This window comes from Hippoglossus hippoglossus, chromosome 10 (assembly GCF_009819705.1).
Source record: "Hippoglossus hippoglossus isolate fHipHip1 chromosome 10, fHipHip1.pri, whole genome shotgun sequence".
Taxonomy (NCBI): domain Eukaryota; kingdom Metazoa; phylum Chordata; class Actinopteri; order Pleuronectiformes; family Pleuronectidae; genus Hippoglossus; species Hippoglossus hippoglossus.
The window spans coordinates 17,891,836-17,914,934 of NC_047160.1; the positions used below are offsets into that span (position 1 = coordinate 17,891,836).

At 42.9% G+C, this 23,099-nt stretch overlaps 2 protein-coding genes across 5 annotated transcripts in view; one reads left to right on the forward strand and one right to left on the reverse strand.

Annotated features, from left to right (window-relative positions):
• Positions 1-101: 101 nt before the first annotated feature.
• On the reverse strand, positions 102-3,863 carry f9a (coagulation factor IXa). Of its 2 annotated transcripts, none has more exons than XM_034597315.1 (8): positions 3,756-3,863; positions 3,372-3,559; positions 3,267-3,291; positions 2,888-3,001; positions 2,393-2,527; positions 1,609-1,925; positions 1,374-1,497; positions 102-775 (listed from the first exon to the last, which is right to left on the reverse strand). In XM_034597315.1, the coding sequence occupies exons 1-8, from the start codon at positions 3,811-3,813 to the stop codon at positions 186-188; spliced, it is 1,551 nt and encodes a 516-aa protein (XP_034453206.1). In that variant the 5' UTR covers positions 3,814-3,863; the 3' UTR covers positions 102-185. The 2 variants fall into 2 exon arrangements, with proteins under 2 accessions (XP_034453206.1, XP_034453205.1); XM_034597314.1 differs by having other exon boundaries at positions 3,372-3,571; positions 3,756-3,860.
• A 9,554-nt stretch (positions 3,864-13,417) lies between these two features.
• The window catches only part of fgf13a (fibroblast growth factor 13a), a 92,510-nt gene continuing 82,828 nt past the window's right edge, over positions 13,418-23,099 (forward strand). The window contains exons 1-2 of one of the 3 annotated variants that reach the window (XM_034597800.1): positions 13,418-13,670; positions 15,921-16,083. In XM_034597800.1, coding sequence (XP_034453691.1) covers positions 16,035-16,083 — 49 coding nt within the window. In that variant the 5' untranslated portion in view covers positions 13,418-13,670; positions 15,921-16,034. Of the gene's footprint in view, positions 13,671-15,085; positions 15,651-15,920; positions 16,084-23,099 lie in introns of those variants that run through there. The other 2 variants (XM_034597798.1, XM_034597802.1) reach the window with 2 other exon arrangements.

Sequence of the window (23,099 nt, forward strand, 5' to 3'; positions counted from 1 at the left end):
TTGTAACTACACACACTTCAGTGGAGTTGTGTGATTATTTAAAACTTAAATGCAAGAGTTGGACACCAAATTATTCAAAGAATATGCGGTTTAATGCAACTTCAATATCTGAACGTCCGGCAAGAAGAAACTCATTTTATACACACTGTTCTAAACCAGTATTTTTAAATCTATAATCTTGAAATTTAAAGGTCAGGATCTTCCACATCAAACGCCATCCTGTGTTTAGTTAATCCCATGACGTGGTTTATCCAGCGGTAGTAAAGTGACACCCGGGTGTACACTCCATATCTCCCATCCTTGGCACATTCCTCCCCCCAGCTCACGATGCCTGTCAGGAACCATGTGTCATGGCGTCTGTTTGCATGAGGGCCTCCGCTGTCGCCCTGACAGGCATCTTTGTCCTCGTTGTAGTAGCCTGCACAGAACATGACAGGAGTGATCCTGGCACTGCTGCTGCGCTTACACTGTGTCCGATCCACGAAGGGAACCTCGACCTTCTGCAGGGTGTCGGCCGTGGCCCCGAGGAAGCGCGTTCGGCCCCAGCCGCTGACGGTGGCCGGGGAGGAGTTCTTCACGAGGGCCTCGGTGAAAGCCTTGGGCCCGATGCAGATGGGCCGCACTGTTGTGGAGAAGGTGATGGGGGACCTGAGCTGGAGCAGTGCGATGTCGTGGTTGTACAAGCTCACGCTGGGGTCGTAGTGCGGGTGTGTGTGCTGCTTCAACACTTCATAATCCTGCTCTGTGGTGTCATTGATGTAGATGTTGTACTCTCCTGCAGTAAGAGACGTCAGACACAGAGATAACTGACTCACTCTGTAGATGTATTCTACAGTAGCACATGCAGTGGATGGAAAGATTTCCCCCTTACGCGTGTAATAAATAAGACAAATTTAAGAATTATTTCATGGACTATGACAAAACCTTTTTCATCATGGATTAATTAGAACCTCTGATTGGAGTTTTTCAACATTTCCCTTGATTTCTCAGAGAATAATTCATGGGACACATATTTATGAGTGTATGAAATTTGGTCCAGTTTGATTGAATTGAAGGGAACTGTCCGGCCTTGGTGGAGGTGTGTGGTCCACTGAGTGTCATATTTTACTTTGTCAGTACTTGTCTGGATGAGTCAGTTGATGAATTGATCTATAAAATTCTATGAAATGGATCATATACAATGAACAACAGCCCAAACCCCAAAATATTATTATCACAGCAAATCCTCACAACACAGAAGTTATCATTTTGCAATTATTTTTGCTTAATCTCTCTAATCTCATCAAAAAAAAAGTGACCGATCATTTAAAGTCTACTTTACAATGAGCTACTTCATCATTACTTTAGCAGAGGTGACATTAGTTCACTCTTACCAACTCTGACAATGAAGGAGCCATCCACCTCCGCCAGGCAGTGAGCAGCAGTCACAACCCAACTCTCACTGAGGATGGAGCCTCCACAGAATATCTCCCCACTGGGATGCAACACCAAGGCCACCTGAATAAAAGAAGAAGACAAGAGCTGTGAAGACAGATCAGGACACATAACAGCTGCTGATTCTTTTCCCTCGAACAAAGCCTAGCATGTAGAAATCCTTCCATACGATACCTGCCACGGGATCTCTCCAGGAGTGACCATCTCGCCACCTACAATGCGTTTAAAAGGACGACGCTGCACCTCAGTGGGGCCCTCGGCCTCAAGCTGCACCCACAGAGGAAGCCTCTTTATGCCGTGGTTTTGTGCAGAATCAGTTGTGGCTGGAAGAGACTCTGTGGTGCTGGCTGGAGATGAGGGAGGGGACGTGGTGGTAACGTTGTGGGTCAGGGACGTGCTGTTCTCCAGGCTTGTGTTCTTATGGCCGGGCAGAGACCTCTTGGATACTGAGCTCACTGACGTATGAGCCGTTCTGCCACACGGGAATTCAGCTGGTGATGTGAAGAAAAAACTGGGAGTCACATTGTTGAATTAAGAGTCAGTTAATGTCAAGCACAGAATTCATCACCTTCCCCGGGGAGGTTATTTTCACCCCACGCCAGTTGTTTGTCAACAGGATTATGCAAAAACGATTGAACGTATTTCCATTGTACTTGGCAGAAGGATGCGGTACAGGTCAGGAAGGAAGCCATTCAATTTTGGTGCGAACCCAATCTTTTTTTTTCACTTTCCTTAGAGATAAGCTGTTATTCAAACTTTTCACAGATTTGGTGGAAGGATGAGACATGCGCCAAGAAAGAACCCATTAAAGTCTGGCAAAGATCCGGATAAAGGGCGGATTCATAGATCTAGATGAAAAAGTCAGGCATATCTAGACTAGAGGACAGATATCTTTGAGTGTGTGAAGTTTGGTGCAGCCTGATTAGATTGAAGCGGACTGCCGGGCCTTGTCCATCACCTTGTGGTTCACAGTTGACTCCGTCCTCCATCAGCCTGTATCCTGTGGCACAGGAACATTTAGCTCCAACGGTTCCCATCGCCTCACAGAAATGCTGACAGTCTCCGTTGTTCACGTCACATCTTTTCAGAACAACTGTGCAGAAAAACATACAGAAATGATTAAAAGTCATCTCCTAATTTTAAATGTACCCGTAGAATGACATGTTGTCACCACGTAGGATGCTAAATCGTGTTGTTGTGTCAGAGAGGGCACTTGAGCTGCTGTTTATAGAATCTCCAAAATAGACAAATCTAAATTGGGAACCTAAAACCAAACTGAAGCTTGATGCGAGCCCTTAATTTAATTTAGAAAGAACAACAGCCTGTTTATCCTTTGAGACTGACATCCGATCAGATCTGATCTCATATCCCCAACAAATTTGTCTCATGTAGCACAAATATCTAATTTCTTTTGATCACATTTTCAAATCCAGCTACAGGATTCATGACTTACCGATCTCACATCTCCTGCCGGTGAAGCCCTCCACACACGTGCAGGCGAAGGAGCCCAGAAGGTCTTTGCACGAGCCCTGGTTCAGACATGGACTTGACTTACACTGATTTCCATCTGTGGACGTCCAGACACAACACATCAGCACACAGTCACCTGCAGACGCCATTTAGCATGAAGCGGTTTTCACTGGAATATGTTTAAAATAGCAGAAAGAGAAACATCTTTAGATAAAAGCATATGCTGGCAAATACAGGGGTGTATTTCAGGATGAGTATGAAGTTTTTATTATTATTATTGATCAGACAGAAAAAAATTAAGAGAACTTTTCTGTCATGTTCTGTCTGTGTTGACAGAAATCAGATGTTAAACACAGTCTTACCTATATATCCTGCCCAGAATTCCATCTGAAATACAGAGTGAAGCCTCTGAGAAATAGGTAAAAATATCGAAGTCTAAATTAATAACAAAGTGAATAAACACCCACCGTCTGCTGATCATTCTCAAAGATCTCCCTGGCCTCCTCCAAGTTACACTTTTCCTTGTAACACTCTCTCTCCAGGTTACCTTGCAGCAGCTCCTCTAACATGCCCGTGTTGTAGCGCTTGTGCCGCCGCAGAACGCTGTCGGCTGCCTGACCTGAGAGAAACACCGGGCCCGAGGCTGGAGCCGGGGCTGGAGCCGGTAAAAGAGACAAAGAGTACATGTGTCCTCCCATAAATCACAACAAGGAATACAAAAAGATATTCTTCTATACATCAATATGGTAAATATGTGACAAACAACACTCCCCAGGTAAGACTGCACTCCTAACATAAACCTGAAGCACGAGAGAAATGATTTGTGAGCATCATAAATAAACTTATAATACCTCCAGAGCCCAGCTGAAAGCCCAGCAGAGACAAAAACAGCAAAGACACCAGCTCCATTCCAAACTGCAGTGATGTCTCCACAGACACACACTCCAAAGTACAAAACTCTGTTTGTACATGCCCACTCACAATTAGTTGTGTTTATTCAGGAAGAAGAAAAAAAATCTAGCAAAGCCACCGTGTCAACATCAATGAGAAAAAAGAGACACTATGTTTAGTTGTATTTTACCAACATTACCAACTTTACACAATATGAGTAGAGTCAAACCAAACTGAGGAAACATCTAGACTTCATGTTCCAGGGAAGAGGATTTCGAAACAGCATTAAAACAACTGGCATCCTGACTTTCACCTCTGGTCCAAATTGTTTTTTCACAAATGACTCATTAGGCTCAGCAGAGATTATGAATATCTTATCTTGTCCAAACTGTGTAGTGTTCTGCTCCAGAGGCTCTTTACCATAACACCAGAGGAGGTTATGATTCACCCGTGTCCAGTTGTTTGTTTGTTTGTCAGCAGGATTACACAAAAACAACAGAATACGTTTCCTGGAAACTTGGTTTGAAGGATGGAATGTTTTTATTTAAATTTAAATCCAAAATTTTGCTGTTAGTTCTGGACAAAAGGGTGGATCCAGGAAGTAAAAAAAAGTTTGACCACTTTTTAACATTGAATGACACCAATTTCAGACCCAATTCCCCAGGGTATTATTCATAAATCTTGATGAAAAAAATCTGGTATAATTGGGGAACTGATTTATTGAATTGAAATGGACTGTTGGGCCTTGGCAGTGGTGCCATTCTCATAAAAGCAGCCATAAACAAATACATAATGAATAATTCATATTTACTTATGAAAACTGGACTGCCTGTTTACACATATAGATTTAATCAATGTTTAAATCCAAAAGAGATTATATATTTCACACATTGAGCTCAATACAGAGGCACTACACAAATGTGATATCTCTTTAAATTTCTTTATTTTCCTTTCTCTAAATCCACACCCTATCAGAAAATACTTCAAATAATTGGAGTTTGTTTTTTTCTCCGTGGAATAGGTCTGATGATACTTTGTGTAATGACAGAATTCTGAATCAGCTTTTGAATGTAATTCAAGTCAAACCTGTCATCAAAAACCCAACTTCTCTTTTCCTCTGCTGAACCTCAGAAAAGGAGGAGGTCAGTGGATGAAAAGCACTTAGGACTTTTCACCACTAGATGGCGTACATACACCTCAGTCATTCATCACCACAGTAAAACAGTAGGAGACTGGTAATTGGATCATGTTCCTCATTATTTATCTTGAGAGGAAGTTCGTGGACAGAACAAATTACCAACAGAGCCGAGGAAACGTTTGTGCCGCCGCAGAACGCTGTCAGCTGCCTGACCTGAGAGAAACACTGGGCCTGAGGCTGGAGCCTTTAAAAGAGATGAAGAGTACATGTTTCATCCCATAAATCACAACAAGGAATCCAAAAAGTTGAAAGATGTTCTTTATACATCAACACGATAAATAAGTGACAAACAACACTCTCGGTTGTAGGTTTTTGTTCATCTCTAGTATTGAGGTCTGAAATAACAGTAACACGTTTCTCTTAATGCTTTCCTTCTTTAAGCTGAGACTAATGAAATGATTATATTGGAATTTGTTTTTGGACGTATAGTTAATTTTCTTTTTCTTTATGACAGGTACATAGTTCAATCACATTTCTTACATTGAGTGTTTAGAATTGGTTTGTCAGAACACATTCCCAGCTTGCACATCATTGGAGCAGAAGATATTGATTTTGGAAACTTATGTCTTTTTTAATCTCATGTCCATGTACCATTTCATAATTGTTTAATATAGTTAATCAAACCCCAAGACGATGATGTGGAGGCCAGCGTTGATGTGCAGCTCGTGCTGATTCAGCGCGCCAGCTGCAGATTTACCTCTGGTTTCATTGTGTGGTCTGGGATATAAGATGCAGCCCATCACTGGCTCTGAAATCCCCCCAGAGGGAGTCCAAAGTCTTCTCCAATGTTGCCATCTATTGACTGGAGGCATTTATATTTCATTGAGTCGTTCAAAAGCTGAATAATTCATACTCGAGTAATTAACACTGTCTGCTCAAAACAGGAGCTTCTCCATCACCTCCAGCCAGGATGAATATCAGAGTTAAGTGTTGTTGATTTTGTCTGGTGCCCAAAGAGAAAGAAAGACTGGTGACAGAACTTTATTGCAGGTTTTTCAACTAAAGTCCAGAACATTGCAGCGGCCACACTGCACTATACAGTACTCTCATTGACTCTAATGTCTAAATGTAAGTCTGTTGCTGAGAAACTGAGGGCTTAATAACCCCCTCACCTTTCCAGTCTCTCAGGCTGCTGTAATAGCAGAGTACATACAGACCATTAACCGAACTATAGAAAGTACAGAAGAAAATAGCAACAGTTATTTTAGCAATTAGGAGGTGATTAGTTGTGGGTTGAGAATAATAAGCCTGTGCTGGACGGATGGTGTGAACGCGTGAATGGATAGAAGCAAAGTTTTGCTTTGCTTCTGTGAGTGAATATTGATTTGTGAAGATCTCCAGAACATCTCCAACTTCTCTCGCGCTTTGGCAGCACCACACACAGCCAGGGAGTCTGTGTCGGCTCCGATTAGATTAGTCACCGCGGTGGAGGATCGAGGTCAGAGCCTCACAAATAGTAAAAAAAACTCTGATGCTTGTTCAGAGCTATTGATTGTTACTCTGCAGAATCTCCTGTGCTGCGAGGGAGATCAGGCAGCTCAGACCTCAGTCTTTCACCAGGGACACGGTGTAATTTGCAGAGGCCTCTGTCAGTGTGAATCAAAATGTTTGCAAAGATCAAACAAGGGTAGCAACATCTGGGAAAATCTGCCCGATGAAGAAATAGAGATAACTGAGCTTTCTGTGATTCAATGGACCAATCAGTGATCTAAATATAAATAAAAGCATATATCATTTTAACCTGCATTTGTGTGCCTCTGCTGACCAGTGCAGTTTCAGTCCCTCTGGGTCTTCAAGACGTTATGCATCGACAATAATATCAGGCCACCTGGGCCTTTGACCGCCCAAATCAGTCCAAGTAAATGGACAATTTGAAAATTGTGCCAAATGTTATGTAACTCCGTGAGGGTGTTCCTAAAAATCGCATTCAAAAGAGCATGAGATCACAGTGACCCTTGACCTTCAACCACTAATATCTAATGAATCCATTCTGGAAACCAAGTGAACATTTATACCAACATTGAAAGGACTCCCTGGACTTGTCCCTGAGATATTGTGTTCACAAGGCCAAAAATGTGTTTGTGAGGTGAGACCTTGATCTTTGACCTTTGACCTTTGACTACCAACGATCTGTTCAGTTCAATTTCATTTTCTTTGAGACAAAGTGAATGTTTGTATAAAATTTGAAGAAATTACCTCACGGCGTTCTTGAGATACCACAAGAATGGGATGTGGGACAACCTGAAGACACAATGCCCCCAACCACGAGCTGTCTTCAATTCGGGCTTAACAATAAGAAAAACGGTTATAAGCAACCTGTTAGAACTTTTAAGTTGAAGGACTTTTAATATGAAAACAGTGGAACCTCGGTGTGTGAAGTATTTTATCTCCAACATTAAAGTGTTGGTGAGTTGAACACAACGACATTTGAATAAATCTGTGTTCATGACGAAAAGATCTCGGAGCATCAGTGAAGGACTTTAAATTAACAAGATTGTTCAATTAGATCAATCGTTCCTTCCAGGTTTTATGATCCGTGTGAGTCGAGGGCGTCTTTAGGCCACAACATGTTAATGTTACATGTCTTCTTAGTGGGCTCATTTATATTCACGTTCAAGTTAAGAGAACAAAGCTAGTCACCACACTCTGTGACAGGTTTTCTATTTTCTAATCACCATATTTTCCTCAGAGCCCGCTGCCAGCCTGACAGAGATGAGCTGCTGGTCCCAAGCTGAAGGCTGAACAAGCAGCGTTACACACTTGACTCATCTCAGTGTATTTGTGCGTCTGGTGAACACAATATCTCATCAGGTGGAAGCAAAGGATCTGATTATTTTATGTGAAATCCTGCTGAGACACAAAAACCACTGCGAAGTCGCCCGCTGGAACACAGCAGCCATTTACTTACAAAGGGGATGAATGGAGATTATGATGGGATGTCGTAATTACGTTCACTCAGTGTGGAAAAACAAGAAAATGGGGATGTGTAAAACACATGCAAACAATATCACTGCAAACACACAATGTTCACTACAACTTATGTTTGTAGTACTATTATCATTGTTATGGGCTGTTATGTTATTTTCAGTATTTAACTTTAGCCAGAAAAGTTTTAACGCACTTGTAAATAAAGAAATATGTTACGTATGTTTTTGAAACTCAAATAATGTGTTAATTGGGCTTTTACTACTCTAATGTGTTGAGCTTGTACAGTAAGATCCGCGGGGGGGCAGCAAAGAGAAGTACTGCAGCCCCCCCCCCCCCCCCCCCCGCCTCCGAATAAAGTCATTGACATTAATGTGATATTTGAGAGCGTCTCGCTTCGTTAGTTAGTCATTTTCTGTAATTCCAAAGCCCGGCGTTTCACAACCATCCGCCTGCCCACGTGCATCGCCCAGCAGGCCCAACACACTGACATTTAAACAGTTGGCTTGATATTTTGCTGAAGCTGGAGAGGTAGTGTTTGGATTTACAGGCTCACAGCAGCAGTCACAGTCCAGTGCTCTGAAATCGACTGTTTGGAGGCCGTCAACAAAATGCTGCCAGTAAAAAACCTACAAAAGAAGAGATTTTCAAACTAATGATGCACTGGAAGTGAAAACTGCTGAAGATATCAACATGATAAAAAGGTTTTTTTTGCCCCTAGAACTTGAAAAGTGTCTAAATTTATGTCGCTCTCGTTGAAAACTCCAGGAAAATGCACTCATACAGTATTTCTCCTCTCAGGCATGGATTCCATAAACTCGGTGAAGCTAAATAGGTCAGTGACCCAGTAACACTTTGTCTAATTAGTTCACAGGTTCAGTTAAATGCATTGAGGTGCTTTTAGCTTGTTTGTCCAACATGTTTTCTTCAAAGTCCCTAAATATAGATATGGAACAAATGAAGCTGAATTGAGAAAAATAATCCAGCGCTGCAGTTTGCATGAGCACACGTACGTGGCTGCGCTAGAAAATAATGACCCAGAAATACAGTGTGCTATTGTGAGTTCCTGAGAAGTGAGAGCTCCAATCCACTCCTGGTTCTGTGAGCCGTGATACAGCCGAGCTGACAGACGCTGGCGGCACAGGGATGTTCAGCCAGCGTTAATGAAAAGTGGAGCTCCCATCCCTGCTGGTCAGAAAGTGCCTGTGAAGCTCACTGTTTTACTGCTCAATGTCAAAAAGGAGTTTTGCAAAAAGCTGCATCGGAATAAGCCGACGAGGTGGAAATGAATCAGATGAATTTTTCATAATAATGAATGAATTCTGACTTTTTCCTTCTTTACACAGGGAAACCTACTTTCTGGTGCTGATACAGTAACTCAGCTGCTGTTGGACTGATGAAGACCTAAACGTTAAATGAGTGTTAGCTGCACCGAACACACGAAGATCATCTGTCCCACAGCTGAAATATACCCTGACTCTGGCATGAGAGATATAAAAATGCAATCTGGGGAGCGGCCAAGCCAATTATGTGGCAGCTTATAGGAAGACGTGACAGAAATACGGGCGTGCGTCACACCATTCCACCCTGACCTCTTTAGTTTTGAAATAACTTACTGACCCCGTTCTGACCTCTGAGGTCAGAGCGCTTCAGCTCGCAGATAAATGAGCAGGTGCCCGAGTGCTGTGAGTATTGTTTGATGGAATCCATCACAAGAAACACACACACACAAATACACAAACACTGGTCCTGCTTTCCAGCTCTTTGCTTGTATTATCCTGCTGTTGCTGCTCTGCTACGTTTCACATTGATGATTACAGCGAGAGGGGGTGTGATGATTCTCCAGATCTACGGTTATGTTCAGACATTGATTTTTTGAGCTGCAGTTTGGCTCATACCATAAATTCTTTCCTTTTTTTGGGAGGCGAGGATAATGAAAATGTTCCCACATCAGGGCCTGAAATATCAGTGTTATTATCCATCTTGAGCTAACTAGTATAAACTAATATAACATTTACCACTGGTTCATTGTCTCAATCATGGTTGGACCAAAATATTCTCAACATAGAATTAGACGGCAATAAAAATAAGTGTAATATATGTGCTACATAATGTTACATAAGTAAAATAAAGGTTTTGTTGTCTTGCATCTTGATACAAGATTGTGCAAATTATTTATAATTTCAGAATCGTTACAGCACTAATAACATGGAAATGTGGCAAAACACATATATGACACTGACTTCTCCTGCATTAGGTTGTATCTTCTTCTCCCGACAGCAAAGATTTACTAAGTATGTTCAAGTAAATGTTTTCATTTTCTATACTTTTCCATGTTGTATATAAACCAAGTAAACCTGTAATTTACCCGGTTATTCGCCGTAATTCTTCATAAGAGTGAATGTCACAAGACCTAATGATTCATGAAACTTTGGGCTCACTCTCAGTGTGGCACAGATGATTGTCTGTGATAAATTTAATCCATAATAAAACACGATACAGACACAAACTCTACAAACACTCCTCGACCTCCAGCTTGTATCCAGCGTCATCATCGTCCCCGTAACAGACGCAGCCTGATCGTCTTATCAGCCGCACACAGAGCTCGAATCAAGTTCGCACCTATAAGCAGAGGCCGACTGTTCACCCTGCCGCACAACGCGGGGACATTAATCACCCTCCAACAGCTCACTGCCTGTCCCAGAAAACGAAGTTTGGGACTGAACCCTCATGAGCTCCCGTACCGGCTCCTCCACAAATATCACCTTGGGTGAATTTCAGTCCAGCAGAGTCACATATCAAGCAGCTCCTTCACTATGGGTCCAGTGTTGCCCTGTCATTATATGCAATGGATTTATAGTTCAGCTCGGTGGGTAGATGGGGGGAGGGGCTGTTATCCATGCAATTGGAAATTGATTTTGACCTGACGACCATGACCAATACACACTTTCAGTGAATAGAACTGGGCTGCAGCTCTAACAGCTCTTGGAAAACATGTGCATTTTTAAGCTGTATGTGCACAAGAAAATGAAGAAATGCGTAGTGATTAAAACTGTAAGTTCTTTACAGTACACAGTGTCAAGAGGTCAAAATACAACAGGAATATCTGTAAAGTCTGATGTAATATAAAACAAGACCGTTTGATATTTAAAGAATCAGCTGTGGGTTTTTGCAGTTGTAAGATTGTCAACTGAAGCATAATGTTCAGAATACATTTGTAAATTATTCATATTCAAAGGGATTTGTGCAGAGAATTGTCAACTACATGTAATTTAGGGGAACAAGAAGCTCAGAAGAGGTATAAAATCATTACCTCTCTCAACAGAACATTTTAATAAATGTTTCATCAGACATGAATTAAACATCATGTTACCTCGCACGGTGTTCGGGCAAATACCACAAAATGATAATAAAAGAGGCAGTTGAAAGAGGTTAATTTGTGGATGAGACATCTTGGAGCCTTTGCAGCTGATCTTGTTTGGCTTATGCATTATTATTTGAAACAGTGACACATGACAGACATCAGGAAGTAAAGCAGATCTGTTTGATGAGGTGACGTCACACGAGTGGGGCAGCGTGAGGTTGGGCTGGTGTTGCATTTTCCAGCAGAAATCCTTCCATCAGCAGACTCACACACGTGTTTCAGGGTTATTCGGTGCCACTGCTGGACACAGCCTGCGATGTGACATCAGAGGTGTGATCACAGGAGTTTGTTTGTGCAGTAGCAGCCAGGGTCTTCAGCTTTAAAGGGGCCGGAGGTGAATGTAGCACTGTGGTTTGTGTGTGTTGCCCTGTGGGAAAGGTCGAAGGGGGCCAAAGGCCATGGACACAGTGGTGACACAACCCACTGACATTTACAGTCTCTCTAAGCCCTGGTCTTTATACCACATTCCCAACATGCTTGGAAGAGTCCAGATGGTGAGTCAGAGCTCTGCCTCACTTCCACATGCCATGAAGAACTCGTGGAGTACGAACAGAAGCACCTTTTGGGGTCTTATGACATTATTCCACTAACATCTCAACCTAAAAACACTTAAAATGAAACTTTAAAATATAAATTACATTTAGAGGCATGATATCTTGCCAGCTAAACAGTATCCATGGGCAAATGTACAGTATCCAGAGGATAGGGCCTTTCTGTGTGGAGTTACAAAATTGTACCCCACCTCTCGCCCAATGGCAACTAGGATACAGATCCAAGTTTTGGCTCAGGTTTTGTGGTTTAAGTTTGGTTTATATACTCCATAACAATTTCTGGATTAAATTTAGAACTGGAAGGTTATTTAAGATTTGGAAAATGTCGATAGGTTAAACTTAGGTTAATGGTTCTGTCAAGATTTCACTTAGTATTATTTTGATCACTAAACCCCTCACTAACAAATATTCATGTAATGATGAGAGATGTTCTTCATTTTCACACAAACTAACATTCATTTTCCTTCAGATGAGAATCATTGCTCATTTAATGCTTGTGTGGTGCTTGTGATGTTTATGTGTAGTTTGAGTGTTTCTTAGCCGAACGAGAGATTGATTCTCTCATGAAGACATCCAGTCGTTGACCCCCCACTCCTCCTCCCTCTCCCAGTGTAACCTCCTTGACCTCCCAGCTCCTTGTGGTCAGCTCCTATTGATTCACAGTCTTCTCGATTCGACTCTGGCGCTAAGATAGATAGCCGCTCTAAAAAAGAATAGCCGCGCACCCTCTGAGAGCCAGTGAATGCAAATGAGCTGTCACATCCCCTGATTTAAGGAAAGGGTGTGAGTTTATGCATTTCCTCCAAAAAGATTGAGCAACAACTCTCAATGGAAGGGCTTTAATTTATGATATGATAAGAATAAAAAGGCACATGGACAGTGACTCAGCTGTCTACATGAAGGAATTATGGAAGTAAGCACCGAGACAAGCTGGACATCTAACAGGAATAGTTCTGACGGTCAGTGGCTATAAATAAAAATGCTAAGCATTAAAAAAAGCCTGCATCTGTTATTTAAAGAAATGAAGATTCACAACAAGGAATATGAATTGAAACGAGTGTGTGACGTGGTTACAATGCTGCAAACTTTTAATAGGCATCAAACCAGTTTTTATGGTTTAAGATTTATATTTAAGTCAGTGTCGATAAAAATGGAGGCAACTGCTTTCAGGACAGAAACAGATAAACACAATGAAATACTGACAAATGCTGTAGATTACATTTCAACGTGTCTAGTATTCGTCCTCCTCTGAACTCAATTTGAGTTCACTTTGTCTGACTAACTGCAGAGAGAAGTTCTGAGTGAACTCAGCGTGAATGCTGTTTTAAAAAAATGCAGTGATTTTACCTTTTCCGGCAGAGCCACTCACTGAAACGGGCCAAACGGACCAGTGTGCCTTAAACGTCTCAGGAAGATCTGAGCATGTGAAGAAAGTTTGAAAGGGCTCCAGTTACCTCTAAAAATAGCATCCATATAGATCTTGTAACCCTCAACCCGCAGATCTTTTTCCTGTGCTGCCGCTGAGTGCGAACAGACCTGCGACATCAAGAGAAGTGATAAAAACTCCGCAGATGTCAGACGAGGATCGGTCTGGGACTTCTGAATGAAACCTGATCAAAACAATACCCGTCACTGTAAGAACACCAGTGTCCTCGACAGTGGATTTAACCATTTGGATTTCTGATCATCATCGTGGATCACTAGACATTTGGAACGGCACGGTTTCCTGTGAGTCCAAATGAAGAACGACGTGTGACATCTTCACAAGTTTTTAAAGGTAAGTACCTCACACACTTTGAGCTTTAAAATCCAATACACATCTGGACAGAGGCTCGCTGTGAAGAATCCTCAATAGGGATGTGAATGTGAGCTGTGACACTGATAAGGCTGCATCATGATGGACAACATGTCTCCACAGTCTCACGACGGGATAGTGTTTGTTTACTCTTAGAACTTTGCTGCAGAGTCAAGTTGCTCTGAGGTCAGACGTCGGTAAACAGACTGTTTTCGTTGGTGGACAGTTATGAAGGCTGTTCACAGTGAAGAGCATAATCCTGAGTATCAGGCACTTTGTTTCTGGAGAAAAACAAGAAATTCACTGCTCATAAAAGAAATGTGATTTAGCTCCTCGTTGTACTGGAGTCATTAGTGATCCTGGATATGAATATCTGAAAGCACAGCCAAATAAAACCAAAGCTTTTGGAATGGGAGAGTAAAGCTGTTGCTAAAATGTTCGTCAAATGTCCGAGGAGTGACCCCATGTGCGAATACAGCAGGAAAGTGTCCGGAAAATTCACAGCCGGCGTGTTTATGACGTTTCCAACATGCGACAGACACGAAACAGAAAAAGAAAAGAAAGATAACTCAGGAGGAAAAAGAGGTGCCAGAAGAAACAAATGAATGTCAACTTGGAAAAACAACGAGCTTTGAGCGCTTTTGGCGATGAGGGCTTGATTTCTGCAGTGGAATTCGTACATCATGTCCTGCCTCCTGAAAGCTCCAGCTAGGCGCCAATCCTCACAGGAACGCTCTGGACATTTTCCTGTGAACGCGTCTGATCCGGACAATCTCCTGCTGTGTAGTTCACATGTGAAAGACAAACTCCAGAATGTCAGTACCAAGTGCTCTGAAATATCGGGTGGTTAATAGTGTGGACTAGGGACAAAACAAGATAATCGATTATTGCAGCGAGGAACCGATGCTTTCCATCACACATTGATCTGGATCTCTCAGAATGTTAAGGAATGAATAACTGTCAGTATTATGTTACCAAGATGAAGTGAACTCTCCTGGTTTTTCTGAAACTGTCAGAATGTTTTCAACACTACTCAAACTGAATCAAGTGTCTTTGTCTTTGTTCCAAGTTGCCCTAGTTTTGTATACCTCATCAACCTATGGGCTGCACATGATTGCTCAACAAATATACAAAAGAAATTGAGATTATGACCTGCTTTCCTGAAATATTTATTTTTAAAGCAATTCAATGAAGTCCCCCACATAAACGAGTCCAAGAAAATGACCATGAACTACAATATTATTCAGCTTGACTTTATTTGATTTTCATCTGTTGCAGATTGCATGTCCCGCGTTTCTCAATGAAAACCCCTCAGATCGCGTCAGAAGAAAACGTGCACGCAGGCTGTGTGTGAATGGGGGTTATAACCACAGACTGTATTTATAACGCCTGGCTCTGCAAAAGGCGAGTGAATGGGATCCACAGTGAGACGCCGCACGCAGCCCCCCTGCTTTAATTCATCCGCCGCGCGTCGACGGCACAGCTCTCAACACTTTGACTGCGCGTGTGGATGGAGCGGCTCGTCCTCGTCTCGGCTCGGCTCGGCTCGACGAAGTGAAAGAGGAGAAAACAGACAGATGTGCTCGGTGTGACGGGGGGAGCGCGCTCACGCTGTGGATCCTGTTGATCGTGGCACAGCTCGTCGGCGAGAGGAGCCTCACACACACCACAGCCTGGTCGCAGGAGCCGCACTGGATGGCATTTCTCCCGGGGCTTGTTTGTACATAGGACGCTCCACTGGCACTTTTTGTTTTCCAACCACTGCTTGAAGACCTCGGAGGAGAGACAACCACCACCAACAACAAAAAAAACAAAACAACCTGGGCTCCATTACGCGGCTTCTCCTCGTTGTCACAGTAGAGTAGGTCGTGATTTTGTCTATGTAACACAACGGGATTCATGGTGGGAGCGTTTCCCTTCATCAATGTGCATTGATGTAGCAGAAAACGTGGAGGAGATAAGGTGGGTCTTTTCGTGCACAGACGCGCAGGCTGGTTCTTGGTGTTTATTGGAGCCATATGGGCTCTTTGTCGTGTGTGTGGACAGCAGCAGTACTTGGATGCTTCCACTGATATCCAGCTGATAAACACCAGGCAGCCTGAGCAGCTCATGCTCCATTGTCTCGTTGTAGCCTCAGCAAACGCTGCTGCTGCTGCTGTCTGTGTCTGTGTGTGTGTGTGTGTGTTATGAAAGGAAAATGTAATTCTGATTAAAACATGCCTCTCTCCGCAGAACCCTTATCTCGGCACCTGGAACCTCTGCTCAGGATTTCATTGAGGACACTCGGCAATTAAAGGGATTTCGATTCTTACCTAAATCGGGAATTACACATCCAAACTGGGATCTATGAGCGGAAAAGTGGCGAAGCCTAAAGAAGACAAGGATGCTTCCAAGGGTAAGAGGCGAGCCTTGCACAGACTGCTTTACCCCCCCCTCCTTAAATCACAGGTTTCTATGAACACCCATTCATCTCCCTGCATGGAGCTCAAATCACCCTCCGAAGGTTCCACTGAAAACAATAGCAGCCACTAGGATGGTGAGCCATTCCCAGCACGGTGCATGTGGTCACTGCTGTGCGAGATGCGAGCACTTGCTGCTGTAGGCCTCCATGCTGCACGATGTGTTGGCTTCACATCACATGCTTCACTTGCATTGACTAATTAGACAAAGCAACGAATGGGGATTGTGTTGCAGACCGGTGGGCTGCGGGGGCACAGGTTGCGCACGGAATCGTGTTTCTGTTTGCATGAGGTAAATAAACATCATAACGCTGTGCAGCGATGCAGCGACACCCTGTAGTGTGTCGCCGGCATCCTGTTGAAATGTCCCTTTGTGTCTCTCGCTCGCACCGTGTCCGCAAAGTCTCATCACATCTGTGCGAGCATGACGCACGGAGGCTTTTCGGTCCTGCAGCCGCCGTAAAAAAAAAAAAACATCAGGCCATTTACCGCTCTGGATAAAAGGAAGTAAACTGCCCGTCCATTGCCATGGAGACAGAGCGGAGGCTGGGTTGCCAGAGAAACCTCGAGGTGCTGGTAATCGTGGTCGCTCCATCTCCACACGGGGGGATGTGCACGACACTTTACGCACCGGCACACACATTACTGCACCTTTGTCTCGGTGATGGAAAGATAAATAAATAAATAAATCGTGCGCCTGTTGACAATGATGCGATTTTATTGCGTCAGTAAATTTGTTTGAGACCCGGAATGATTTCAACCTTAAAAAACCTTGTTGTTGAGTTCGTCTTTGTATCCTTTGTTCAATCAGGATCCACGACTTTCTATCGCTTAAAGAACATTTTTTATTGCCATTGTACAAAGCAAGCTGGCAGCCTGCCCACCACGATCTTCCTGTTTGTTCATAATTCATCTGGATCCCCCTGTTGTCAGGTTCTGGCTCTATTTAAGGTGCTCGCTACAAATCGATAAATCTAATTGGCTTATATTTGGCAGCACTGTTACAAGTGATGACGCTGCCCATTGATGTAAGCTACTATAAGTGGTGCTCACAGTTATGATGGCACTGTAGAGACCTGCACTAGACACGAGACACCTTTAGTGGTTCTCTTTCCTTTACATTTATTTCAGCTGTAGCATTTATAGTTATCATTTTGAGCACCTGTAGTTTGCTGATGCAGTCCAGCAGAATTAAATACACAAAACCTAAATAATATTATTACTATATTATTATATTATAGTGTTTGTAGAGCAATATACTTGAGTAAAATGCAAAGGCACATTGCACAAGGATGTATAGGCTACTGTATTTGGGGAGAAATAAATAATATTTGAATAGACGTATCCATAAAGACCGTTAAAAGTATATAGGCAGGTACTTTAATCAAAATTAATTCACTGTAGTACACTAAATAGCAGTATATTGTATAACCATATCGATGTTTGTGTGCAATAATATTGTGCAAGAGGGCACTGATGGGTAAAATATAATTTTCATTAATAATGGCGCAAGTAAAACATAATAATGAGGGATTTACTTTGCATTATGTTGCATCGAGAGCCATGATACTTCAAATGGAATGATTAGTGCTTTTCTACCTGGTGAATGACAAAAAAACCCCAAAAAACAACCATCAACAATAACAGCGAACATATGAAGCTAAAAATAAAGCAGCCCAGAATAGAGGTACTCGCGCCGCATGTTTTGCTGACAACACAGGAAGGCAAGACATGCTCAAAAGAATGGATTTCTAGATTAACCTCCACAGCAACTTTCCCCTCTCATCTCCCTCTGGAAATCAATGGCATGTGTGAACGTCTGACTCATTTAAGCTCCAGGGCAGCACCGTCTCCAAAAACTCTCGGGTGAGAAGACAAAAACATCTTCACCTGAGACGAGAACGCTCCACAAAGCCCACTCTAGTTTTGCAGTTGCAGAGGCGAAAGCCAAGAGCCGGCTTGACTCCACTGCCTTTCGGTTTTAGGAGAAAAAAAAAAAGGTCTGCATCACTAAGAGGTTCACTTGGTGCCAGCTGCCCTCCATCAGAGACTTGAGTGGCACAGGGGCAGAGAATTGCGTGGGGGAATATCAGCGCTGACCCTGCTAACGCTGACAACCACCTGTCCCACGAATTATTTCAGGGAAAACAGGCCATTAACTGCAGAACCACCTGCCATCTCCACAGCCTTTTCTACGCAAGCTGCCGGCCTGCACGAGCTAGGGACTGCCCTGATTTTGATACCCTCATTCCCCCCCAATCTACCCTCCTCGTTTTGAATGTTGGATTCTCAATCCAGTGTCTCAGTTATGCTCATTTACCAGGCGGCCAAATGACAAAGGAACACATGTTATCCTTGTTATATTAGTTGTATACGTTTCATTGTCAGTTACCCCAAATTCAACAAAGCTGATCATTGTTTCTACATAATTCAACTAAATCAAATCTTTGAAATTAAATCACAGGTTTCAAAACAATTGAAAACACTTTGACACCACAGAAAAGAATAAGATTGATGGAAAGAAAACCCTCTTAGGAGTAACTTCCCTCCAAATACATTTCTATATTGAATCACTATGTTATAACTAAAAACGACATGCCATTAAAACTGTGCAGCTCAGCGATAAAGTCATTTAAGTCATTTGTGATTTCAGGACAGTGTTTTATTGAGTTTGGCAAGTAATGTGTTTTGTAGAAAAGCCAGAGTTCATCCTGTAGCAGCATGTGAAAAAAGAAAGTCTGCAAGGGCACAGAGAGAGAAAAAGAAAGAGTGACAAAGAGAGAGAGAGAGAGAAAAAGAAAGAGTGACAAAGAGAGAGAGAGAGAAAAAGAGAGAGTGTCAAAGAGAGAGAGAGAGATAAAAAGAAAGAGTGACAAAGAGAGAGAGAGAGAGAGAGAGACACAAAAAGAAAGAGAGATACAAGAGAGACAGAGAGAGGGACAAAAGCAGGGGGGTAAAAGGAAGTGGTATGTATGAGAGCTCCAGTATCAACTATCCCGTTATGTTAGTTTCCGCCTGTCCTTGTGAACCTGAGTTGTCCAGACAAAGTGTCAAAGCATGACGTACACACGTGCACGCACGCATGCACGCACGCACACACACACACACACACACACACACACACACACACACACACACACACACACACACACACACACACACACACACACACACACACACACACACACACGACAGTTTCCATCACATTTCACATTTTCAGATTAGGAAACCCAACAACTTTAGTTTTATGGTCCCTCTTCCTGTCTGCATGTCTTGCGAATCATAAATCCCACATTCATTCCAGTGAAGAACTGTGACTGCGCCCCTGTCATACTCATGCATTGATAGACACCCCCCTCTTGGGCCGTGAGTGTCAAACAGTGGATTCATGCCCGGCCTTAAATTGCAGGTCCGAGCGGAGCAGAGTGCATAAGTCGTGCATATTTGCAGGCAGATTAATCCAGCGTGAGGCCCGCCGCAAGAAGGGAATCAATAGATAACCAGAGAGGAGTTTGTAGCCGCTTCATTAATCACAGCACAGGCCGCTCTGTCCTCCTCAACACTGACACCTGCTCTAATCTCATCTGCAAAACCATGAGCTGTCCACACCGTCATTAAGATCTCTCTATCTAATCTGAGGAGCCTCGCTCAATAGAGTGTGGTCAAGAGAGGATTTGACTGTTGGAGAATTATTATCAAATCACATTAGAGGAAGTCAGTATCTGCACTGTTAGGTCGTCTCTCACTTAGAAAGATAAGTACAAGTGCAGAGTCACTACATCTGTTTCTTTTCTTTTTAAGCTGTGATCAGCTGTCAACGGACACATGCCACTGCGCACGCATTGACAGATCACAGCAGCACGCAGTGTTCGGTTTCACACGCAGACACACTGTGGGTGTGTGCGAGCTCAGCTGGTAGTAAAAGGAGATTTTCATTTTGGGGTCCTCAAATTCTAATCCCAGGGTTTTTGGACATGATTCCAAAATAAATCTTGAACCCAGCAACCTCACAGGATTTTCTGCTATTTGACGTGGTCAGCTTAAATTTTTTTTTTTTCTAAGTTACTAATACAAAATTCAGCTCAGGCGGGTTTTTCTTTATCCATCTTAGAGAATGTAGAAATCAAAACCAACCTTTTTTTAACACTTATAGTAACCTGTGCCGATCCTGTACCAGTGTGTCATGATTAGATTTCAGAGGTGTAAGCCCAGGACAGATTCCTTTCAGTCGAAACATGTATTTTCCTCAAAAAGCAAAATAGACAAAACTTAAGTGCTCATTCACTTTTATATTCCATATCCAGCACAACAAAAAACTGTTTGTCACATGTAAAAATTGGGTTTTCGTGAGGACATGTTCAGCTGGAAGGATCTGAGGTGTCAGGGTGGCGGAGTTGTTTTCCCTGTCAGATGCTTTCCTGGTACTGACGCAGATCCGGCCACGCAGCCCCGAGGAAACTGGCTCGCCTCGCATCAGAGATCTGCCACTCTCCCTCGCTGACTAGCGCGCTGATCACTGTTTGTTAATGTCGCGAGCCCGTCTCCTCGGTTCCTCCGTCAGACTGGCTCTCTGACATGGGCTGCCCGAGCTGTGATTGGCTTCTGCTTTTCTGTCCTCTTGTGTTCTCTGGGATTTTGTACAATTTGTTTCTTTGAGGAGAAACTTTTTCTTTTAAGTGAGCCAGCCACAGCGTCGGAGTTGGTTGTGCCAAAGTGTGAAGAGCTTAGTTATTTATCAATTAGCGGGGAAATCTATCTGCAGCATGTCCAGGAAAAACACATTTTTCATCCTATTAATTTCTCCTGACTAAGAACTGGAATCACGCTCTGTCTGACGTCATCGCTGTCAGATGTGCTCTGCCCCTAAAATCTCTAAATACCTGGCTGTTCTGGTGCATTAGTCAGCTTGCTGCTGGTAATCCACAGAGCTGCGTGTCTTCTAAGGTGAATGGCTTTGCGAGCTGTCCCCTCGGCTCCCACTGCAACATGCCTGCCTCTGGTTATTTGTGAGGCCACAGAGCCGGTGAAGACATGTCACTGGTATCCATGCATAGCTTCTTTCTTCTATTCATCTTCTTGGCCTTTCTGTTTCTCTGCATTATTCTCATTCATCCTCTTTTCCCATTTTTTTTTTTTCATTTCTCGGCGTAGTGACGCTCCTCTCGTTGGACGTTAAGTTGCTCGTGTCATTTGGCTTCCTCTTTAAATGTTGTCACTCAGAAGGAATCAAGGGTTTTAATCCTCATTTACAAAATGGCCATGAACGTTAAAACATCTGGCTCTCTGCTAAATCTCGCTGCTGTTCCACAACACAGGGACACTCAGACCCGGCAGCTCTGCAGTTATACGTTATTGTGAACTGAAAAAACACTAAATGTTTACGTATGAGTGGCATTGCAGCTGTGAGGAACAAGCAGAGGTGTTTTATTTTTACGAGGTTAAGAGTATTTTTTAGAAGTGTATGGTGTTGAGGATAAAACCGAACATTCTCGGAGCCAAATGATGATGTAGTGTTGTAATAAAACCACTTTTCTTTCTGTGGCCCGCTTCACATTTGTCTGTGAACCATTGATGTTGAACACGGCTCACGATCGTAATCTAATTTCTACTCCCAAATTCTTTCATCAAAGTAATGGCGCGGATCTAAACTCGGGAAAAAATAGGTGTGGGATTATCAACAACCTGTGGACTTCAGATCGCTGCAATTTTACTTTCAGAAAAGCACTTCATGCCACAGTAGTTAATCCCATCTCTAGATAATCCTCCATAATTGTAGTTTTGTGTGTCAAACTTCCCTAATAACAATAAAAGAGGTCTCTGCACAGGGCCAGAACAATGAAATACTAATACAGAGTGGGATGACGGATTTTTTTTTTACCGCGTATTTAAAAACCATGTCACACAAGACATAAGGGATCAGCTATATGGGACCCACTAACCCTTTACTATAAATGCAAATGCCTATAGAAGCCAATTCGAGGTTAGCAGAAATCGTCTTGATGCACAGCCTTAATAGGACAAGGACGGTGGAGGACATGACCATTTTTCCAATGACTTCTTATCTGCCAAATTGGACCAAGATGACATCAGCAGGGAAATTGTTCTTAAGCGTGTCTTTATTTCCGCTCTGCTTTCTTCTGCCGCTCTGAAGATAGAGCACTTTAATGGCATTGTATGTATTTTTTTTTTACATTCATCATATAGAGGAGAAATTTATCCCCCTGTATACCTTTGCCAGGTGTGTGGCAAACTGACTCTGAGCGCTAATAAGCTCATCGCAGATCAAATGCTTCTAGCCCACGTGAGATGAAGGGAAGAGCTCGTCTGCTCAGCGGAGCATGTGGCAGCACTGACTCATTTGTCTGTAAGCTTTCACACCACCCTGAGCTCACTTTCAGAGTGTGCGCAGCTTGTGCCACCGGCAGTTCTTGCAGGAGCTGAACACCCCCGATGTCATCTTCATTTATCTCAGAATAAAAGCCCCACTGAAGAGCTGAAAAACTCCCAGTGTATTTTTATGTGAATTCATGTGTGTCTTAATGTAGCAAGTCCTTCAAGGAAATGTCATCATGCTTGCGTCAGACGAGAGTTCAATATTATTAATATTTCAAACGCAGAAGTGAAACCCAGACTTATACTTAAAGGCGCTTTAATAGATTTCAGTCTTGGTTGTTCTCTTTGGTTTTTCATGAATAAATGAATTTAGACGACAACAGACCACAGATGACGACATGGAGAGGCTGTAGGTTTTTAGCGCACAAAGAGGTCACAGAAGCAATTACAGTATTCCAAGGTTACCGCAGGAGCCGTGGATTGCTGCCGACAACATGCAAGACAACATGCACAGAGCCTTGAGGGATTGGAGCAGCTTCAAGTGGAATTATTGTGTGTTAAAGATTGAAGAAAGGGCTGTTTTCTGGTCAGAGTGTCACTGATGAAATATTTCTGTGTG